Source organism: Scyliorhinus canicula, chromosome 1, assembly GCF_902713615.1.
Source record: "Scyliorhinus canicula chromosome 1, sScyCan1.1, whole genome shotgun sequence".
Classification (NCBI taxonomy): domain Eukaryota; kingdom Metazoa; phylum Chordata; class Chondrichthyes; order Carcharhiniformes; family Scyliorhinidae; genus Scyliorhinus; species Scyliorhinus canicula.
The window spans coordinates 216,775,435-216,798,278 of record NC_052146.1 but is presented as its reverse complement, the minus strand read 5'-3'; the positions used below and the strand labels follow the sequence as shown (position 1 = coordinate 216,798,278).

The 22,844-nt window shown below is 43.1% G+C and overlaps 1 protein-coding gene across 7 annotated transcripts in view; it reads right to left on the bottom strand.

The window, feature by feature from the left end:
* Positions 1-619: 619 nt before the first annotated feature.
* sertad2b (SERTA domain containing 2b) overlaps positions 620-22,844 on the bottom strand; it is a 92,466-nt gene continuing 70,241 nt past the window's right edge. For 6 of the 7 annotated variants that reach the window (XM_038807527.1, XM_038807555.1, XM_038807570.1 and 3 more), the window contains one exon: positions 620-2,692. In XM_038807527.1, the coding sequence (XP_038663455.1) occupies positions 1,783-2,688 (906 nt within the window). In that variant the 5' untranslated portion in view covers positions 2,689-2,692 and the 3' untranslated portion in view covers positions 620-1,782. Of the gene's footprint in view, positions 2,693-15,982; positions 16,015-22,844 lie in introns of those variants that run through there. The other variant, XM_038807581.1, reaches the window with a different exon arrangement.

Sequence of the window (22,844 nt, the reverse complement as noted above, 5' to 3'; positions counted from 1 at the left end):
AACCCCCCCCCCCCCACCTTCCTCCCCCATATACACACACGGGAACAAATTCCCCATGAACTGAAAGCCGCCAACACGGTCAGGTGATTTATGTCACGCCATTAATTTCAGAAATGGTATCCCGTCCTGAAACTTCCTGTGATTTTCATGAATTTACTACATTTATGCATTATTTGCCCACTAAACTTACAGAAAATCAAGTATTCTTTTAACATGATCACTGTTACAGCCTTGTAATGAACCTGTCTGGCCCAGGAAATGAACAATTCTAAGTGTGGAATGTCATTCCTTCAGGTTGCAAATTGTTTTATTAGATTAAAAAATTTCCTTTTCAAACCTTTTTTTCCAATTAAGGGGCAAGTTAGCGTGGTCAATCTACCTATCCTGCACATCTTAGGATCGTGGGGTGAGATCCACGCAGATACAGGGAGAATGTGCAAACTCTACACGGACAGTGACCGAGAGCCAGGATCGAATCCAGGCCTGCGGCGCTGTGAGGCAGCAGTGCTAACCACTGCGCCACCATGCAGCCCTCTGAAAATGTCTAATTTTAAATTCAATATTTTTCTTACTTCTCCTTTGTGTCCTTTTGCCTCTCTCTGTCTAATCTTTCTTTCCCTTTCTTGATTTCTCTTTCTGTACCTAGTTTGACCTTGAATTCACCCCCCCTCATTCTTCCTGTTTATTTCCCAATCCTTAGATCTGATTGGATAAGGAAATAGATCGTTGGACCAATGATTGACTGAGCTTCCTTTCTCTCCTCACCGCATCATTATCAGCTTTAGCTTCCGGATCAAAAATGTTTAAATCTATTCTGTATGAATAAGTCTACCTAACGGGTTTAAAGGTTCCAGCAATATCTGAGCTCGTAGATCAACTACGGTAGTTTTGAACCAAAGGAGAAGGTATTGAAGCATAGTTCCACAGAACATGCTGTGAATGATCAAATGGATTTTTGAGGATTCTGGTAAATATGGTGGGAAAGGGGCCACAATTATTCATAACAAGATCCATTTTTAAAAATACAGTTAGTACATATCCTTCTTTCTTTAATTGAATGCATATGGTTTGAGATCCTGCTGTGGATCCCAGTTGCTTTAATATTCCCCTTGTACCCTGCTACATGAACATTCAGTTTATCTATTTGTATAAAAGTACAAGTTACTCTTGTTCATCTGAACTTAGCAGAGTATTGTGAGCGCACATCCTAGCAAAATAGCTATCTTGGTGTATAAAAAAGTATTTTAGAAAAGAATATGATTAATTGCTGATCCTGTACAAAAATACAAAATAAACCCACAATGCAGGTTTAAAAGCGCAATGGTCAGTTAGTCAGGGATGAATGAAATGGACTGAACTAAAGACATCAGGAAAAATGTTGAGACTCCAGCTTACCATCAAAAGAAACCAGAAAACCATATGTACACATTCTATCATATTTCTGATGTAACCTTTGTGCTCAGTGTGTACATTACATAAAGTTTTAGAATGAACACATCACACACTCTCTCTCCAAAGGCAATCCCTGGTTACAGCGAGTATTCATAGCTCTTTAAGAAAGAGAGTGATGATAAACAAAACATTTAAAATTCTACAAGAGGACAGACACAGATGGAAGATGTTTCCAACTCTATCGCAAGCAATACCTGGCATAATTGCAATTTCATAGAGGCAAGCAGAAATGCATGCACAGAATTTGCAGTGACTCCATCATTTTAGAAAATAATAATTAATGAATGTTATCTGTAAATAATGTATAAAAATCTAGTCCTTTTTGCTACATCAAGACCCAACAAGAACCTCCATTATGTGGTCGAGTTCTGCAAGGTCCATTTTGAAAGGTTGACTTGGAGTCACTGATTGGTTACTGTAGGGAGATAAGGTTTTCAAAATGTCATCAGCTGTGACTGCAGTCATTTTTGAACTCGATCCACTGGTGGATGTGCAAGGATCAAAGTCATACATGGAGGTATCGATGTCTGCAAATAAGATGTCATCGAGTGTCAGGTCTGTTAAAAAGCCTGTGGTGGTGATCTCAAAGTTGCCTGGTAACGTATCTGCAAACTTGGTCTCTGATGATCTGCCGTCTTGGAGCTCGTCAGGTTTTTCACTGCTGCCCTCACTCAACGTACTTTTACAGCTCTTTGAGTCAGCAGTGGTGGAAGATGGACACAGCTCCTCAATTTCATCCAGGGCTGAAGAGAAACTATCTTTCAACGAATGGTTCTGTGATTTGCATGCACTCAGTTCAATCGTCTGACAGCTGCTAAAGGTGTCATCCTCGAGCACAGAGGCTGGGGTCAGACAGGAGTCTGGAGATGTAGTGCTTGCTAAACTAGTCACTTGGATTGGAGGAACAGGAAGATGATTGAAGGCAGGTTGGACCTCTCTGTAGTTATCATTGAGTGTGTCACTGGACTGAGAAGGGGATATGAACATTGGTCTTAAGCTGCCTTCCCGCTTCAGTTCTTCTTGAATCCGCCTCAGCATATTGTTAATTAATACTGTCCTCTGTAAGCTGGGCTCCATTAACGGCTGCTGATTGTAAAGTTTCATGAGGGAAATGTTGAAGATAGTTTGACGCTGTAAGGTGTATGATACCTTAGAAGGGCCATTCCCGCAGGACATTTTGCCTTCCACCCCATCTTCATGTTCACTAAACTTTCGTTTTGCTCCTTTCGCCAACATATATCTGAAAGAAAATAAAAAATAGTTGTTCAAACAGATTTGTTACAAAATATACTCAGAGAACATCAAGCTCGGAATTTAAATGCACACTGGAAAAATAAGACTTAAAAGAAAAAGTTAAGTGGGTAAACTCTTGCAAATCTGAAACAAAATGCTCCAATTTATTAAAAGGTTAACTTATAACCGTTTTTATCTGGACCAAAGGTAAACTAACAAATCTCCAATTCCCTACTGGAGGAAGGTACTTCTTAATACGGACCATAGCTCCAAAACTCAAATCCAAGTCCAATCCCTGCTGGAATTAACCTCAGTGCCAGGAATTAATACATAGATGCAATTCAAATACAACCAGTCTAATACAGTAGTTATCAAACAACACAAATCGGAGGCTGAGGAATCACCGTACCTTTAAAAAACCATTTCACAGCAGAGAATATTATGGAGCATTTTCTAATTGAGGTTTTTTTTAAAATACAGAATGAGAATGTGTTCCAATTCACTATTACCCTTAAGGCGAGAGATTGTTAATTACAATCCCAAAAGATTCACAGTTGATTGCATGGAATAGTATCTATTTGTGTAACTATAAAAAAAAGACTAAAAGGTGTACACAGAGTCGGCAGGATTTCAATGAATTCTGATAGTTTCTCTGGGCAAAGCTTATTCACTGAAGAAACAATATGGAAACCAATGTTCCACTGGTTACTTACACCCATCAATACTGATCTAAATTAGCTGTACCTAGCTGGTTATTTAAACCCATTAATAATGATCTAAACTAGGTGCACCTAGCTGGTTACTCACATACATCAATACCGATCTAAACTAGCTCTACCAAAGCACAACATCCTCTTGCAAAACACACGACATTATCAATCATTGGAGTAGACTGAAACTGTATTTGCATAGCACTCATATCATATTGGCAGATTGTTCTATAGCACTTCACTTTTAATTAATGATTTATATTTATTGAACTATATAATCAGATTGCTAATAACCGGAGTATTTTTAGGGCCAATAAATAATTGTTCGTTCAGAACTAGCATTTGAAATTTTTAAAAAATCACTGCTGCTGAACATTAACTTTCTAAAAATGTGGGGCCGCACGGTGGCGCAGTGGTTAGGACCGCTGCGTCACGGCGCTGAGATCCCAGGTTCGATCACGGCCCTGGGTCACTGTCAGTGTGGAGTTTGCACGTTCTCTCCGTGTTTGCGTGGGTTTTGTCACCACAACCCAACGGTACGCGGGGTAGGTGGATTGGCCATGCTAAATTGCCCCTTAATTGTAAAAAAATGAATTGGGTACTGTAAAATTTTTTTTAAACTTTCTAAAAATGTCCCGATATCGTTGGGAAAAATCTTGGTGAATGGGTAATTTTACACAGAATGCTGCTGTGTTTTTGACATCCCACCAACCACTAGATAGAAAAGGAATTCCCACATAATTAACGATGGATTTTATTTTAATGCCATTATTAGTAAATTTCACAATGTCGTCATGTATTGCATTTAATATTCAAAAAGTGTGCAATTATGAACTTTTAAGAAATCAATTTATAATTTCTCCAGAAAGCATGTTGCAAAAAGATAACCAAATTTAAATTTTGCTTTTAGTATTTCTCTTATTGGACATCATGTTTTCAAGACAATGAAACTAGTGCCAGAATGACCAAAGAAACATTCCTAATGTCCCTTAAATATATCCCAACACCTAGGCATCATGTTGATTCCCTAAATGAAGCCAGCTTGTATTCAATAATAATATTCATAGAACTCTCACAGGATGAATGCACTTTTTTGCAATCTTCATGTGCTTGCACACTGACAAAGGAACATTTCACTTCACTCTAGGCCTTCATTCTAAAATTTGAAGCTTGTAGAAAGAGTCACTGCAGATCATTTTGCAAAAGGAGAGTTGTGCAAGCATGGATGGCTCACAGTGTTCCCAGAGAATGCATGCTGGCATGAATTGGAGCGAATGGATTGGCAGCGCTTGGGATACACATAACCTAGCAGCAAACGACAGTTTTATCACTGCCTGAAACATGAGGGCCAGGAGACCGAACAGAGAAGAAAGATATTCTTCCAGAAATACAGCGGCTCTATTAGCCAATGCAGGTCAAGTAGAGTGCAACGGGAAACTGCCTTGAATTTCAAAGACCAAAACTAGTCAGAATCAAGGTTTTGAACTTGGAAATACTCAAAAGGTTTCACCCACATTACAGATGTTTTGCTTCACAAACAATACCAAATTGGTACCAGAATTTAGAAATTAAAATTCCCGTGGGATACTCGAGTGAGGGATGAATGAGAAAAGTCCTGATATTCAAAAAAGGTGCAATGTTCCTTTTGCCTGCAGAGGATAGGTCCCTGTGTGTGAATATATGAGGCCTCCAGCAAGTGTAAGTGAGCCACATTGTGAGCCCAACTGTCAGTCTTACATCAGTTGTTAGTGTAACTTGCAGCACACTCGGGGTTGTTCAGTAAATGCTGCCGAACCACAGACTTGTACAGCTGCTATTTTGGAGGAGGAGAAGGTGCCGCAAGAAGGGATCAAGGCAAAGAGGGAGGAAGAGTTAGGAGAGGGTATGGAGGAGGGGTTCTGGTGTGAGGTACTCCGGAGGGTGAACGCCTCCACCTCATGTGCGACGTTGGGGCTGATACAGCTGAAGGTGGTGTATAGAGCGCACCTTACAAGGGCGAGGATGAGCCGGCTCTTTGAGGGGGTAGAAGACGTGTGTGAATTGCAGAGGGGGGGGCCCCGCAAACCACTTACATATGTTTTGGTCCTGTCCAAAGCTGGAGGATTACTACAATAATAATAATCACTTATTGTCACAAGTAGGCTTCAATGAAGTTACTGTGAAAACCCCTAGTTGCCACATTCCGGCACCTGTTCGGGAGGCTGGTACGGGAATTGAACCCACGCTGTTGGTTGTGTTCTGCATTACAAGCCAGCTCTTTAGCTCACTGTGCTAAACCAGTCCCTTACTGGAAGGAGGTTTTTAGGGTAATCTCTAAAGTGGTGCATGTGAAACTTGACCCGGGCCCTTGGGAGGCCATATTCGGGGTGTCAGGCCAGCTGGGGTTGGAAATGGGCACGGAGGCAGATGTTATAACCATCGCCTCGTTGATCGCCCAAAGGCGGATCCTGTTAAGGTGCACATCAACCTCTCCACTCTGTGCCCTGGCGTGGCAGGGGGACCTGCTGGAATTCTTGACACTTAAAAAGATCAAACTTGAACTGAAGGGAAGGATGGAGGGGTTCTACAATTCATGGGCGTTATTTATTATGCACTTTCGAGAATTGGATCACATCGAACATTGGGGGGGACGGCTGGGAGGGTTAGGGGAGGGGGACTTTATGTGTTAATGGTGATTATGGGTGATTCCTGATTCCCTTTTGTCATTTGTTTATGTTAACTTGTTATGTTGAGGCAGCATGGTAGCCTTGTGGATAGCACAATCGCTTCACAGCTCCAGGGTCCCAGGTTCGATTCTGGCTTGGGTCACTGTCTGTGCGGAGTCTGCACATCCTCCCCGTGTGTGCGTGGGTTTCCTCCGGGTGCTCCGGTTTCCTCCCACAGTCCAAAGATGTGCGGGTTAGGTGGATTGGCCATGATACATTGCCCTTAGTGTTGGGTGGGGTTACTGGGTAATGGGGCTGGGGTGGAGGTGTTGACCTTGGATAGGGGGTAGGGTGCTCTTTCCAAGAGCCGGTGCAGACTCGATGGGCCGAATGGCCTCCTTCTGCACTGTAAATTCTATGTAAAAAAAAAACATGCGGGCTAATGTCTGGGGTTTGGTGGGAGGATGGGATTGTTGTTATTGATATGGGGATTGACATTACATTTGTTCTGATTATTGTTGAGTGTAAATTTGGGAGAAAATAAAAAAGAATTGTATAGCTGCACCTCCCATGACTGGTGGTTCATAACAATAAAAAAAAATTATAATTTAGAATACTCAATTATTTTTTTCCAATTAAGTGGCAATTTTAGTGTGGCCAATCCACATAACCTGCACATCTTTGGGTTGTGGGTGAGACCCACGCAAACACGGGGAGAATGTGTAAACCCCACACGGACAGTGACCCGGGTCCTCAGTGCCGTAGACAGCAGTGCTAACCACTGGGCCACCATGCTGCCCTAGGTGGTTCATATCAAACAGCATGTCTATTTGGCTGTTCACAGTAGGCGGAGTACTGATGGTACCCAACCAGCAGTGCTTGTGAAGCGCAGAACATGAAATGAAAAAAATGAAATGATAATCGCTTAATGTCACGAATAGGCTTCAATGAAGTTAGTGTGAAAAGCCCCTAGTCGCCACATTCCGGCGCCTGTCCGGGGAGGCTGGTACGGGAATCGAACCGTGCTGCTGGCCTGCTTGGTCTGCTTTCAAAGCCAGCGATTTAGCTCAGTGAGCTAAACCAGCGTTAAATCTAGCATTAAATATGATTGAAGGGTAGATGCATGGGAACACCACCACCTACAATAATAAATTCTGCCCTAGCCAGTCACACACACATCCCATGAATAAAAACAAATTCATTATGGAAATTGTTTTTTTATTCACTTATTGGTCTCTGGCGATGCCATCACCAATTGCCCCTGAGGTGGTGGTGAACTGCCTCCTTGTGGTGTAGGTACACTCACAGTGCTGTTAGGGAGGGCGTTCGTTTGACCCAGTGACATTGAATGAGCAGCCAATATATTTCTCAGTCAGGATGGTGAGTGATTTGGGAGGGGAACTAGCAGGTGGGTGGGGTTCCCAGGTTTCTGTTGCTCTTGTCCTTCTAGATAGTAACGGCTGTGGGTTTGGAAACTATTGTTGTAAAAACCCATCTGATTGCAGGAGTGACCGCCCGCTGCCGCCACTTGCGCTGGCCACAGAGCCATAACCGATGGTTCTCAGGGGGTCGGCAGAGTGGCAGGGGATAATGAGGGGACAGAGGGAGCATCAGGTATCGCTCTATGCCAATGACCTCTTGCTGTACGTTTCGGATCCGTTGGAGAGTATGGGAAGGATTATGGGCCTGTTGGGGAGGTTTGGAGGGTTCTCGGGATACAAGCTGAATGTAGCTGAATGAACCCTCTCTGAATGCACGGCGACGAATTTTGCTGGAGTGGCGGTTGGCATCGCCACCAGGGGTAGCAGCATGGGTGGGTGACCTGTATGACTTCCTGCAGTTAGAGAAGATAAAGCATGAGTTAAGGGGCTCAGCGGGGGAGTTGGAGAAAAGGTGGGGGATGTTTGTGACCACGTCTCAGGAGCTGTTCGTCGCATGGGATGGGGGGGTGAAAAAGGAGAAAAATCTGTACAAACTGTATAGTTGATTATTGGGAAGAATGTTTCCCGGGGTGTTTATTTGCTGTAACCTACTTTGATACAAGTTTGAATAAACTGCATTTTTAAAAAAACATCTGGTTCACTAATGAACTTCAGAAAAGGAAATCTGCTGTCCTTACAGGGTCTGGCCTACATGTGACTCCAGACCCACAGCAATGTGGTTGACTCTAAGTGCCCAGTGCCCCTCTGCAATGGCCTAGCAAACCATTCAGCTGTATCAAATCGCTACAGAGTTAAATTATTCAGATGTCACCAAATGTGTGCCTTACTAAATCTGCTGGTGAGAAAACAAGCACAAATTTGTTCTGTGATTTAACTACAATAGTTAGACAGCGAATGATCCTCATTGCTTCATGGTGTTTATGTGAATTCAGATACTCCATAGAGATACAAATCCTCAGATTCCTGTGGCTGCATCAATAAATCCTGTGGTCAAGCCACAGGTGGCCTTGGTCAAAGTTGTGCAGGAGACAGATTAGGCTCTGCCTCACCATCCCAAATCACCAGCTCATGTTCATCAGCACCAGTAGTCTCAATTTGTGCATTTCAAAATAACTTTCCAGCATCACTTGATATTTCTTGTTTATTGGAGACATAATGTTTAATTTGCATGTTATATTTTAAATAGTTAAAGAAAGATGGATTCCATAACTATCTTCTCCAATTAGTTTTCTATTAAACACACATTTTGACGTGCGGCAGGGACAAGGAATCGTTCAGATAACGGAGGACAATTTACAGTAATCGCTATCTCGAGAAGAATTATTCCACTTTTCCGAATAGAGCAGAAAGTCCCAACAGGAAGTGTAACATTTGGGGAAAGTTAGGAAAGCTGGATCACACTCTGCATCGAGAAATCTTAATTTGGAGCTGTCAGCTTTTCGAAATGGGGAGCCAAGACATCGGTGATTAGATTAAAGATCGCTGGGATCTGAAAGGCAAAACAATGACTGACTGAATGGAGCAAGGGTGGAACGAGAGTGATAGTCACACGGAGTAAAAGTCTCCCGGAATAAAATTGATTATATCCCAAATCTCTTCTTGGAAAGGGTGTAAATTTAGAAGTATGTAACCAATGTGTTCAGCAGAGGAGAACTGTCTATCTTAATGCCCAATTTAATCTGGTATATTTCCCTGGACATCAAACAAGTCGCGCCCCCAGTGTGACATTGGTGATTCTGTGGGCTTGGGGATGCTCTGCATACTGTGCCCAGAAGCAGCTCTTCTTAAACCATTCCTCACATCAAAAAATATTTACTTTGCTAAAATGCACCAATGTAGACCAATGGAACTAATCGGTCATTCAGTAGTGTTTTCTCAACACATTTTTAGTGATTTGAAATTAGGTCATTCACAGGTGGAGAGACTCAACAGTCAAATTAAAAATACTATTTTTTGGTGATTAAAACCCATTTTAAATTGCATTCATCACAATGCACTCAAATACATCAAGAAGTAATTTTTCAGGAAATTAGCAAAAAGGAAACCATTCTGGTCTATTCCACTAGCTCATGTTGGAACTTATTTTCATGATTATGCGAATTAATTTGAGCAGAAATATGCTTGGTAATTTTACCTGCATAATTTCCAGGTAATAATCTCACTGGTAACCTAATCCACATAATTTCAAAGGCATTTGTGCAAATTTCCCAACTGTGTTCAAGGTGGAGACTTAGCCGTTACGATGTTTAAATGAAAGTAGTTGTCTCAGGCAATAAGCCAGGCTGTTCTCACTTCCATCCCTGGGGTCAACATAACCTGGATTTAATGGTCAGCAAGAATGTGTGGATACTTCCCAGCCAGCTTGCAGAAAGCTGTCCATGGTAACCTAATGATTTCTGTGGCGTGGATTTCCCCTTTCCTGATGACAGTTTGAATCTGCTGTAAAGTCAAGGGGTTCTCCAGGAGTGCAGCCATGGGGACATCATCATTACGGCTGGTTTAGCAGTGGGCTAAGGCAGCTGGCGGCGAGTAGGAGCTTTTCACAGTAACTTCATTGAAGCCTACTTGTGACAATAACTGATTATTATTATTATTACTACAGCCAATCACATTGGAGTATTCTCATAGACAGCAAATCAGGAAGTACTTAATCCTTTCACTTTTAATTAAATTTAAAGACAGCAAAATAAATTATTGGGGGATACACATGGCATTAAGTTAGAAGCTGAAATATTATAGACCAAACAAAAATTGAAAAAATGCAAAATTTGATCAGAATGGAGAAATGTGATATTCCACAAACCTAAGTGTCCTGGGGCCAATATTTATCCCTCGATCAACACCACAAAAATAGATTATCTGATCATTATCACAATATTGATTGTGGGAGCTTGCGGTGTACAAATTTGCGATCACGTTTCCTATATTATAACAGTGACTACATTCCAAAAGGGAGTCATTGGTTGTAAAATGCTGAGGCATACCGTAGTTTTGAAAAGTGCAATATAATTGCAAGTTATTTTTAAAACAAAATCCTAATCACAACAAAGTGCAACCTAGCAAGACCAAGAATTTAAAAGGACAAGTTCCCATCAGATCACGGATTTCTAACTGATTGAAGTCTGCGATGACTTAAACATTGCATCCTAGAGTTAAGGGTAGAATCACTGACCGCAACTTTGGATTTCTATGTTTATCTGAACATGTGCAGGCTCCAGAAGTTGTGTCAGTTCAGTGGACTAATAACCGATGCTAAGAGTTGTGCTGTCATGGCTACCACAACATAGGGCAGCACGGCGGCGCAGTGGTTAGCATTGCCGCCTCACGGCGCCGAGGTCCCAGGTTCGATCCCGGCTCTGGGTCACTGTCCGTGTGGAGTTTGCACCTTCTCCCCGTGTCTGCGTGGGTTTCGCCCCCACAACCCAAAGATGTGCCGGGTAGGTGGATTGGACACACTAAATTGCCCCTTAATTGGAAAAAATGAATTGGGTACTCTAAATTTATTTAAAAAAAAAAAAAAAAATTGACTACCACAACATTTGGGCCACTAATAAGCCAATTGGCGTTTATCTCTATGTAATGTGAACAGACTGGAGTGGGAGACAAACAGGTCAGTGACCATTCCTGGTGCAAGACAGAAGTAAGATAGTGGCATTTTTAAACAGACAGATGAAGTGAATCAGAACCGGAATTTTAAATTGGTAAATTATTAGAAGATCAAACATTAATGCTGAAATTGTGGTGCAAACATCAATTAAAACCTCTTTCTTCATTCAATAATTATTCATATCAGGTATATAGGATAAAATAAAAATTCAACCAAAACCTTCTATGCGTGATCATGTTACAATGTAATAATAGTAATAATCTTTATTAGTGTCACAAATCAGCTTACATTAACACTTGTTGACTGTTTCGACCCCAACAGTGTCGCCAATACTATTGCTAATATTAATGATGCTGGTGAACCACAAGCCTTCCCTTATATTGATCAAATGACCACACAACTAGTTAGTTAGTTCAAAAATGGTTTATTTATATGTACAAGAGTTACCTCGACATGCAAACACAATATCGACTCCGAGTTAAACTACACCTATCATCTACAATAACCTATACATAACTTCAGGGCGACCGGCACTGTGCAAATGGATAAGGCCTTTATCTGGATTTCACTTGGCTGGTTTGAAGAAGTGCTCTGTCTCTGCTGGACTTATCCGTCAGGTAGCGATCGTTGGTCTTGAACTTGGCTGGCTGTTCCTGCAGCAATTGGGTTGGCATAGACCGGATCCAAAAGAGACGGAACACATGGCTGTGTCCTCTTTTATCCCTCTGGGATTTTGCGCTCTTTGGGGTGGTTCTTGACCTTGGATCCAATAGTTCGACAGGGCTCTGATCATGGTCTTCTATTTCGGCCAATAAAGTGGCAGGTGCCATGGTAGCTGGCGGGTCTTTAGCGGTCATTGACCTTGGCAGTTGGGCGTTCTGAGTAAAGAGAGTGGCGCTAATCAGTCTGTGGCAGTACCGGTTGCGTGATTGGAGTTCTATTGTCCTGGGAAAATGGGCCATTAAAATGCAAACGAGCTGGGGATTTCGATCAGGTCTGTTACCTGTGTATCAAATACACATAGGCTCTGTATCTGTCTGAGTCCTGGGATTGCCATAAACCCCATGGTCCCTTGTAGGTGGCCATCTTAGATGGCTACATCCCGTCCTCTAGTCACACATGTTGACAATCATAACGGGTAATTGGAGTAAGGAGAGAAAGAGATATTAACCAAAGATAATAACAGATACTATGCTTGCACCCCCAGGATTACACGGAAAACAGAAAACACAGGATGAAGCAAGGACTGCTGACATGCATTTGGATGATCGCTGGACCTCTGCAACTACGCGCGCAACACACGTTCGTGACAAACCCCCACCAGCCCCGAACACTACCACACAACAGGCCACCCCCAGCCTGGACACTACACTACACCACACAAAGACAGACATCAAAACCCCTACTTGGTGTGACAACATTGCCAAATGGAACCCCCTTTCATACACAGTAGAGGCCCTTCTAGTAATTGCAATAATCTACAGTGTCATTCAGACACTTCGACTCCGTAAATGGCGAGCAAAAGCCTCCCGCTCCCCGATATATACAGTCTGAGCTTCCTTCTTTGGAAGTCAACAAAATTAAACGCATGTACTAATCCCGGCTAAAAATAAACCATGTACCTTTTTAACTTTATTAGGATTAAGTAGAAATGTGATGATGCTGTTTTGACTTTTGTACTGTATATAAGTTCTTTGATATTCACCAGCAGCATGAGAGTAGTTTAGATAGTGTTAGCTAGAGATCAACTGTGCGGATAAATTAAATGTTTTATAGTGACCTGAATTATAGTGACCGATAAGAGATGAATTAATTTATGAATGTATTAATGAAATATTAGGCAAACGTCCCAAACCACAAGATAGAGTAGAGTAGAACCTTGCCTGGACCAAGGGTGACCGGTCCACCAAGGATGAACAGGGATCAATAGTGTGATCCACCACGCTTCACGTTCAGGATCAAGAGGATGGGATGTAGCCATCTAAGATGGCCACCTGCAAAGGACCATGGGAATTATGGCCAACCCAGGACTCAGATGGATACAGAGCCTATGTGTATTTGATACACAGGTAACCAGACCTGATCAAAACCCCCCGCTCGTTTGCATTTCAATGGCCATTTTCACAGGACAATAGAACTCCAATCAAGCAACCAGTGCAGCCACAGACTGATTGGCGCGACTCCCTTTACTCAGGAAGCCCAACTGCCAAGGTCAATGGCCGCTAAGGACCCATCCAGCTACCAAGGTACCTGCGCCCCTTTACTGGCAGAAATTGAGACAGGGATCAGAGCCCTGTCGAACTATTGAGTCCAAGGTTAAGGACCGCCCCAAAGAGCGCAAAATCCCAGAGGGATAAAAGAGAGCACAGCCAATAGTCCTGTCTCTTTTGGATCCGGCCTGTACCAACCCAAATTGCAGCAGGAACAACCAGCCAGCCAGGAACAGCCAGATCTCTACTTGACGGATGAGCCCAGCAGAGACAGAGCCACTTTCTTCAAACCAGCCAAGGGAAATCCAGACAAAGGCTTCATCCATTTGCACAGTGCCGGTCGCCCTGAAGTTAAGTATGGGTTATTGTAGCTGATCAGTGTAGTTTAACTCGTGGTAGATGTTGTGTTTGCATGTCGAGGTAACTCTTGTGTATGTAAATAAACCACCTTTTGAACTAACTAACTGGTTGTGTGGTCATTTGATCGATACAAGGGAAGGCTTGTGGTTCACCAACATCATTAATATTAGCAACAGTATTGACGACGCTTTTGGGATCGAAACAGTCAACACACTTCGATGAAGTTACTGTGAAAATCCCTTAGTTGCCATACTCCGGCGCCTGTTCAATGTTACACATTTCACCAGGGCCGATGACGAAATGAACCCCAGGCTGTTAAAAGAAGCCGGGGAGGGTCTGGCCATTATTTTTCCAATCCTCACTGGATACAGGTGAGGTGCCAGGGGATTGGACGTCTGCCATGGTCATACTTTGTTGAAAAAAGGAGCGAGAGATAGGCAGAATAATTACAGGCAGAATAATTACAGACCAGTCATTCTGACCACAGTAGTGCACATATTATTGGAATCAATTCTGAGGAGCAGGTTAAACTGTCACTTAGAAAAGTATGGATTCTAAATAGTTGAAGCCGATCTACCTGTAAATAGTTTCAGTTTTACTTTTTATTTTTTTGCTTTCTCTTTTTTTGATCTCCTAATGTTTGCTCATATTTATATTGGTTTTGTACACCAAAAACTCAATAAAAACATTTAGAAAAAAAAAGTATGGATTCATCTAGGACATGGCAGCAGGTTGCACAAGTGGATAACACTGTGGCTTCACAGCGCCAGGGTCCCAGGTTCGATCCCCCAATGGGTCACTGTCTGTGCGGAGTCTGCACGTTCTCCCAGTGTCTGCGTGGGTTTCCTCCGGGTGCTCCGGTTTCCTCCCACAGTCCAAAGACGTACAGGTTAGGTGGATTGGCCATGATAAATTGCCCTTAGTGACCAAAAGGTTATGAGGGGTTATTGGGTTATGGGGATGGGGAGGAAGTGGGGCTCAAGTGGGTCGGTGCAGACTCGATGGGCTGAATGGCCTCCTTCTGCACTGTATGTTCCATGTTCTATGGATTCAAGGGAAAGTTGTGGCGGAATAATTTAGTTGAACCTTTTGAGGAAGTAACAAAAGGGATTGATGGGGGTAATGCAGTTGAAGTGTCCTATATGGATTCAGCAAGGCTTTTGACAAGGTTCCAGATGACAGACTGGCTAAAATAAAAGCCAATGGGATCCAGGAGGGAAGCTGTAGACTGCAGGAAGATATCAATGGGTTGGTCAGCTGGGCAGAAAAGTAACAAATGGAATTCAACCAGGAGGAGTGCGAGGTGATGCATTTGGGGAGGTCAAACAAGGAAAAGAAATACACGATACATGGGAGGGTACTGAGAGGTGTAGAGGAAGTGAGGGATATTGGAGTGAATGTCCACAGATCCCTGGAGGTAGCAGGACAGGTCAATGTATGGACCTTAGGTGCTGTAACTTGCAGGGCTACAGACTAAATGCTAGAAATTGGGATTAGACTGTGGGCTCATTTTTTAGCTGGCTCAGACATGATACCATAAACCTGCTATCATTCTAAATCAGTTTATCAGTCATTGTAAACTATTTTCAAATTGATCTCAATAAAGCAGTGAAACAGCCAGCAGTATACAATATACAGTAAACACATAACCGAGGTCAAGAAGCTCCAGGATGTGACATAACCAATTAAACAACTTCGAGCTCAGCTTCTGGACACTTAAACTGCTGCTTCTAATTTTAGTGCGAGACGGTTTCTTGTACACAAAATAACTAACCAACAAACCCACGTCTATCGTCTGTCAAGAGCTATAAACTAGTTCCTAGACTGAAAGGTGATACAAATTTAAATGGGAGTTCATAATTTTATGCTATCAGAAACAAAAGCTTCTCTTTCATCCATCATATTTCATACAAGCTAATCGATAATCTGTTAAACTAACTGATACAGAGGCTGGAAACTGTCCACCGTGTACATGGAATTTTCGATGAACTTCCAGCAACATAATACCAGCAGGATTCTGTTTGACAAACAGACCCATCACAAATCCACCTCTCAAGGATTACATCAATAAAGCCCAAATCTGTGAAAATCCAATTCACGTTGCCCTTTAGCCGGTTTACAGCGGGAGGAAATTCAGTTATTAAAAGAATTTCACCTGTCACTCCGAGCCCCCAGCCATTCAAAACTTGAGAGGTAAAGAGAATTCAAATCCAAATCTAAATCAGAGGGAACTCCTGGCCTGACTTTATGATCAACAATTAGTCCCTTACACAAAGACAACACAAATGAGAAAACGGACAGAGATCATTGTTACCAAACTTACTTCCTGGACCGGCAGCAGACTCCTTCATTCAACTTTCCCCGATAAGATTTCTTTAAAAAGCAACCTCACTCAGCCCATGGTTAAATCAGGTTTCTACAGTAGCAGAGAAATCTGTCACCCCACCCTGCACACGCATGCTGCACATTTTTTACAAGTTATTCACACATGTTGCTGCTGAATGATTGGCTGCTGAAACTCAAATGGTTGTAAGGAGTTTAGGGAGTGACCAACACTGTGCGTCTCGGGCCTAACAGCAGAAAGATACTCACAACAGGATCGTGTAAAACTCCCAGAGTTACAAACTCCTCATAATACAAGTTACAAAGACTGCTAGAATGTTTCTCAAGGTCGCAAGTGCGTAGACTTAAAAAAACAATCCATATTCACACGGGTGTGCAAACCAATCCTACAGACGTGCAAGGGATGCCTCAAGTAATTAAAGATTAATCTCCCAGACACAGTGGCAGGCAACAGATTTAACATTCTGGAAGGGTTTGATTGGGCGGTGTAGTGAAGATGTTTCCACTTGTACAGGAGGGGCAAGAACTAGCGGCCATAAATACCAGGTAGTCTCTAATAAATCCAATTGGGAATTCAAGAGAAATTTCTTGACCCAAAGAGAGGTGATAATGTGAAGGAGGGGGGTTGTAGTGAATAGTATAGATCTGGATATCAGGAAATTGATGGAATGTGATCAAGAGGGGCCAGAAGGGGTTTATGTGGAGCATAGACACCAGCATGGACCAGATGGACTGAACGGCCTATGTCTTTGCTGTAGACTCAGGCCACTCATTGTAAAATCACAAGAACAAGGAGTCTTTTTACCGTACTTGTTGATTAATTCCACACAATCACTACAGCGCAGAAGGAGACCATTTGGCCCATTGAGTCTGCACCAACTCTCTGAAAGAGATCCTACCTAGGCCTACTTACTCCCTGTCGTGCTGTCTAAAGGAGTTTATTTTAAATTATTTTTTTTAAACTAAAGTTAGAGTACCCAATTTTTTTTTTCCAAGGGGCAATTTAGCATGGCCAATCCACCTGCCCTGCACATTTTAGGGTTGTGGGGATGAAACCCAAAGCAGTCATGGGGAGAACGTGCAAACTCCACACGGACAGTGACCCAGGGCCGGTATCGAACCCAGGTCCTCGGCGCCGTGAGACAGCAGTGCTAACTATTGCGCCATCCTCATATGACGTCCCGTCCCCCCGTCTCCTCTATTTGAAGGATAACAACCCCAGTCTATTCAATGTCTCTTCATAACCAACACTCCCCAGCCCAGGCAGCATCCTGGTAAATCTCCTCTGCACCCTGTCCAGTGCCACCACATCCCCTCCTGCAATGTGGATTCCAGAACTGCACACAATACTCAAGCTGTAGCCTGACCAACGTTTTATACAGTTTCAGCATAACCTCCCTGCTCTTAAACGCTATGCCTTGGCTAATAAAGGCAAGTGTACCATGTGCCTTCGTAACCACTCAATCCACCTGTCCTATTACCTTCAGGGGACAGTGGACAAGCACACTAAGTCCCTCTGATCCTAAACGCTTTCCAGGGTTCTGCCATTTATCATGCATTCGCTTGCCTGGTTTGTCATACACAAGTGCATCACCTCACACTTATCCGGATTGAATTCCATTTGCCACCGATCAGCTCATCTGACCATCCCGTCTATATCCTCCTGTAATCCAAGATTATCGTTCTCACTATTTATCACCCCACAGTTTTTGTATCGTGCGCAAATTTGATGATCAGCCATCCTACATTCATGTCTATATCATTTATATAAACCACAAAAAGCAATGGCCCCAACACTGACCCCTGTTGGATCCCACTGGACACAGGCTTCCAGTCAGAAAAACAGCCCTCAACCATCACCCTCTCTGCTTCCTGCCACTCAGTCAATTCTGGATCCAATTTGCACAGAACGGGAAGTGCGCGTGTATGTGGAGTGTGCGTGTGGGAGTGTGCGGGATAGTGGGCATATGCACACATGTACGCTTGCAGGAGTGTTCCGCACGTGTATGGGAGTGTTCCGTGTGTGCGCAAAACGTACGCACCCATGGGGGTTTGTACGTGCAGGAGTGCACATGTGCATCCGGGAGTGTACGCGAGTGCATGCACAGGATTGTGCAGTCAAGGGGGAGTGTGCGTGTATGTAAGGGAGTGTGTGTGCAGAAGTGTTCTGCGTGTGTATGGGAGTGTTGCGCACATGTAAGGTAGGGCTCTATGCGTGAGTAAAATGTACCCTCACGTGGGTGTGTGTGTATGCATGCAAGCAAAGGAGTGTTTGCATGCATGGAACTGTACGTGTGTGTATATGTGTGCATGCTTGCAGGAATGCGCCATTGCAGGGTTCTTTGTGTATGTGTGGGGGAGTGCACATGTCTGTGTGGACATGCAAGTGCGTGCGGGAGTGCAGGGCAGTGTGCGTGGAGTGTGTGTGCGTGTGCATGTGTGCTGGATAGTGTGTGTGTGCATGCGAGTGTGCGCGTGCTGAGCAGTATGCATGCGTGCAAGAGTTTGCAGATCAGTGCGCGTGTGGGAGTGTGCATGCGTGCGAATGTGTGCAGGGTAGTGCGCCAGCATGTGCTGGACAGTGTGCATGCGTGTGCAGCGCAGTGTGTGTATGTGGGGGAGTGTGCGTGGGTATCCACAACGGCGTGTGCATGTATGCCCACGCAGGGGTGCATGGGTGTTTGTTTGTCATGGTGATGGGGGAGTTTGAGTGAAGTGCGCAGGTGGAGTATGCTCGATTGTATTACTCACAAAAGTAAAAATAAAAAAGGACAGTTCCTATTATTGCAAAATGTGTATAACTAAAGACCAATGCCAAAAGTAACATTCAGTGTCTTGTCATCTCCGACTGTGCAAAGCTCATATAACAGCAACTGATTATGTTCTCAAAAATAACCGCTCTCCATTAAGACTGACTGACAGACATTAGCGGCTGTCTTTCACTGACACATTTGCCTTGATGCAGGATTGGGCAGGTGAGCGGGGGTGGAGAGTTTGGCCACTCATTCTCATGTGTAGGACTCAGTAACAGATATGTGTGCAGGCTATTGAAAGACCTGTACCTCAAATCAGTTTCACGAATTGTTAAACAATAGGGACATATTCTCAATTCGGGGCAAAAGACGGATGTCCAAGAACCAGCACCCTATTTAGAGCATATTCTGTAAACTGCAGCAACTCCCATTTCAAACGCATTTGTTTATCTGAAACAGTAGATCGCTCCAAGTCTGTCTCAGGAGGGTTGCAAAGTATTCCCAGTAAAACATGTCGTCAATCTGGCCTGTTCACATTTTCTGTGCAAACCCCGTTTGCATTCAATGTTCCTCCGAACTAGCTTTATTACACAATACAGAACAATGTATATCCTTCAACCAAAGCCTTTAAAAGGCAAAAAGTATGTTCAGAATACTTCATAACTGAGCAAATAAAAGCCAACAGGATACTTTTTAATGCTCCACCGCTAACAGGATACTTTTTAATGCTCCACCACTAACACGATAATCTAATGCTCTAATGCTAACACATTCTCCACCGCAAACACGATAATCTTTTTTTTTTTTTAATTTTAGATTACCCAATTATTTTTTCCAATTAAGGGGACAATTTAGTGTGGCCAATCCACCTACTCTGCACATTTTTGGGTTGTGGGGGCGAAACCCACGCAGACACGGGGAGAATGTGCAAACTCCACACGGACAGTGACCCAGAGCCGGGATCGAACCTGGGACCTCAGCGCCGTGAAGCAGCTGTGCTAACCACTAGGCCACCGTGCTGCCCTTAAACACGATAATCTAATGCTCTACCATACAAACATGCAAAATAGGGGCAGAGGTTGTGGGGTATGGAGATGGAGCGGGAGAGTGGGCCTAGTGCTTTTTTGGAGGGTCAGTAAAGACCTGATGGGCTGAATGGCTTCCTTCCGCACTGAAGGGATTCTATGGAAGTAGGCCTGCTCGGCCATTCAATAAAATCATGGCTGTTCAGTTTATGTCGAGTTCCAAATTCCCATCTACTCCCCAATAACATTTGATTCCCTCGCCTAACACAAACCTATCTACCTCTGCCTTGAGAATATTCAGACTCCACCACCTTTTGAGGCAGAGTTCCACAAACCTCAAATGTTTTCTAATTTCTGACCTATAAGGGTGATCCCTAATTTAAAAGGGTGCAACAAGAGGAAACATCCTTCCCATGTCCACCTTGTCAAGACGGTTCAGGATCTTATATACTTCAATGAACTACCCCTCACTCTTCTAAACTCAGTGCAAACAAGCCCAGTCTGTCCAACCTTTCCTCATAAGACAACCCACTCATTCCAGGTATCAATTATTACGACCCTGCACCAGATCCCAACTGTTGCTATGATACAGGACAGAAACCCCAATATTTTATTTAATTTGTAAGACTGTTAGGAAAGGATACTTCGTTCCAGGGGTGATTCCACATGCAAATAGGAATATTAAAACCTCTATTACTAACACAGTATTATTAACTTTAACATCACACAACAAAATACCTTCAATTACCCATGAAACAATAACAATGAAACACTAATTCCTAACTGCTATCTTTTATCTCCAGCGGCTGGTTTAGCACAGGGCTAAATAGCTGGCTTTTAGAGCAGACCAAGGCAGGCCAGCAGTGCGATTCAATTCCCGTGCCAGCCCCACCCCCCCCACCCCCGAACAGGCACCGGAATTTGGTGACTGGGGGCTTTTCACAGTAACTTCATTTGAAGCCTACTTGTGACAATAAGCGATTTTCATTTCATTTTCATTTCATTCTTTTCACTCAAGCAAAACCCATCTCAGGTCACAGTCCACTTTTAAATACAATTAGCCAACCCAGGAATACTTGTTGCAAAGGGATGTCTTGAATAAACCACTTTGAGAGAGATCGATCCTTCAGGAAACAGCTCGGCGATTCTTGTCTGACTGGAAATCACTGGAAATCTGCCAGCCTCTCCAGAAACCACTGTTCTGTTCACAGGCAAAGATTTTCTCCAACTAAACAGCTGGGAGAGCTGCTGCTAGTTTGTTCACAGACAGATCCAAACTGAACCCAAAGTCAGCCTCTGGCCCCTTTCATTAACTATATCATCTTACTAAGCTGAACACAATGGGTAGGATTTTCCGTTGCAATGTCCACCTTGCTACTACTGCCAGCGAGGATGGAAAATTTGGCACACCCCCTGCCAAATCTCCATTCACTGCAGTGGAAATGCAGAATCCCACCGGTATGAAGGAACGGAGAACCCCACCGGTGTGAAGGAACGCAGAATCAACGTCATTGTCTTTCATTATTTACTCCCCAAGGAGCCTTCTTTATATAAACAAAATTCCATTAGTCCAACTTCAGCAAACAATATCCATGGCGGAAATGAATTATGATCTTACTTTTACGATGCTTTAATTGCACCTGTCTCCAAAAGCCTAGCTTCCTTTCAAACCCAGGATTTTAAAAAAGAAACATGACTGCAGCAGTCATACACATACTGACCCAGGGTTTTAACCCTTCTGCTCCAACTATATACAATTCCTACATTCATCACACAATTTAATAAACATCCTCTAAATGGCCTCCAATGCATTTACATCCTTCCTTTAATAAAGAGACCAAAACTGTACATAGTATTCGAGAGGTGATCTCACTAATGCCCTGTATAACTGTAATATACAAAGCATAACATCCATACTTTTATGTTCAATTCTTCTCGTAATAAAGGATAGCATTCCATTAATCTTCTTAATTACATGCTGCACCTGAATTCTAACGTTTTGTATCGTGTACTAGAACACCTAGAAAATAATAGATTATACATAAATGGGTCTTTGTCTAATTAACATGATGTGACAAGAGGAGTCCCACAGGGGTATGTGTTGGGGTCTCAACTTTTACAATTTACATCAATGACTTGGGAGGAGGGGAGTGAATAAAATATTATTGTCACAAGTAGGCTTACATTAACACTGCAATGAAGTTACTCTGAAAATCGCCTAGTCACCACACTCCGGCACTGTTTGGATACACCGAGGGAGAATTCAGAATGTCCAATTCACTTGACAAGCACGTCTTTTGAGGCTTTTGGGAGGAAACCGGAGCACCTGGAGGAAACCCTCGCAGACACGGGAAGAACATGCAGGCTTCGCACAGCCAGTGGCCCAAGCAGGAACCCACGTGGGAATCGAACTTGGGATCCTGCCGCTGTGACTCTTAGCATTCTTCAGTCATTCTCTGTTTAAGTAATACTGTGGTTTTTTTATTCGTCCTGCCAAAGTGAACATTTTCACATTTTCCTCCATCTGCCAGATGTTTTCCCACTCACTCAACCCATCTATACCCATCAGCAAACTCTTCTTCACAACATACTTTCCTACCTTTGTGTCATCTGCAAATTTAGCTATCATGCCTTCACTACCCGCCTCCAAGTCATTGATGTGAATTGTAAAAGTTGAGACCCCTACGGGACTCCACTTGTCACATCATGTCAATTAGACAAAGACCCATTTATGTTACTCTCTTTTCTGCCAGCCAGCCAATCTTCAATCCAGGCTAATAGGTTACCTCTTACACCACAAAGGTTTTATTTTTTGAAGTAACCTTTAATATGTGATGACACTTATCAAATGCTTTCTGGAAATTCAAGTACAGACATCTACATGCTCCCCTCTATCCACAGCACATGTTACTCCTTCAAAGAACTCTAGTAAATTGGTAAGCATGATTTCCCTTTCACAAAACCACGTGGATTCAATCCAATTACCTTGCGTTTTTCGAAGTTCCCTGCTATAACCTCTTTAATGATTGATTATCCCTTCCCCCATGACAGACATCAATCTAAT